The sequence below is a fragment of the Sinocyclocheilus grahami genome, unplaced genomic scaffold, assembly GCF_001515645.1.
Source record: "Sinocyclocheilus grahami isolate Dianchi unplaced genomic scaffold, SAMN03320097.WGS_v1.1 scaffold1699.1, whole genome shotgun sequence".
Classification (NCBI taxonomy): Eukaryota; Metazoa; Chordata; class Actinopteri; order Cypriniformes; family Cyprinidae; genus Sinocyclocheilus; species Sinocyclocheilus grahami.
The window spans coordinates 1-765 of record NW_015506878.1 but is presented as its reverse complement, the minus strand read 5'-3'; the positions used below and the strand labels follow the sequence as shown (position 1 = coordinate 765).

The 765-nt window shown below is 34.9% G+C and overlaps 1 protein-coding gene across 1 annotated transcript in view; it reads left to right on the top strand.

Annotated features, from left to right (window-relative positions):
- Positions 1 to 469, top strand: part of LOC107572104 (DENN domain-containing protein 1B-like) — a gene marked incomplete at its 3' end in the record, with an annotated part of 2,288 nt that extends 1,819 nt beyond the window's left edge. Inside the window, exon 6 of the mRNA XM_016258516.1 lies at positions 369 to 469. Within this exon, the coding sequence (XP_016114002.1) occupies positions 369 to 469 (101 nt within the window). The remainder of the gene's footprint in view (positions 1 to 368) is intronic.
- Positions 470 to 765: the final 296 nt, after the last annotated feature.

The following is a 765-nucleotide window of genomic DNA, read 5'->3' as shown; positions in this document are numbered from 1 at the left end:
GTGTGGTTTTTCACACCAACCAACCAAACTGAAAAATGGTCAAATGGATTTGTTTCCTTGTCTCAAACCCTAGTGTGAAAACGCCTTAACACCTAACCAGGAGAGACATAATGAATCTACACGTGACAAATCACAGTTTTTGTCCCAACCAGCTGAACCACATTGTTTGGTTTCTATTCCAAAAATCAATGAAATGTCCTCTGATTGGCTGAGAATTTGTCATTTGATGTGGCATGCTCCTCTTTCACTGAGGGCAGATAAGTCACTTGACACTAAAAATGTCTTGTGTGGCATCTAGTCAGGAGGGTAGCTACATTAAAAACATGCACCAAACGGCAAGTCATTGTTTTGTGTGTGTGTGTGTTCAGCTGACGGCCTGCATACACGCATGTAACGGGATGCTGTACCCCATGTACTGGCAGCACATCTTCATCCCAGTGCTGCCTCCTCATCTGCTGGACTACTGCTGGTGAGACATGATATTATTAATACATTAAAATAACCTAACTTAATAGAAGCGCTAGAAACACATAAAATCAAGACGACAACTGTAATTATGTTTCTTTTCATTCTTTCTTTTTGTATTTTATTTATTCTCTTTTTAAACAAATTATTATTTATTGTGCTTAATAATGAGGGCCTTTGAATTTGGTTTGGCTACAAAAATTTGTTGGTTTAACAAAAAAAATTATAACTAAATATTTAATAATAATTCTTATAAAAAAAAATATATAGATAAGAATAAAAACAATATTGAATGATAAA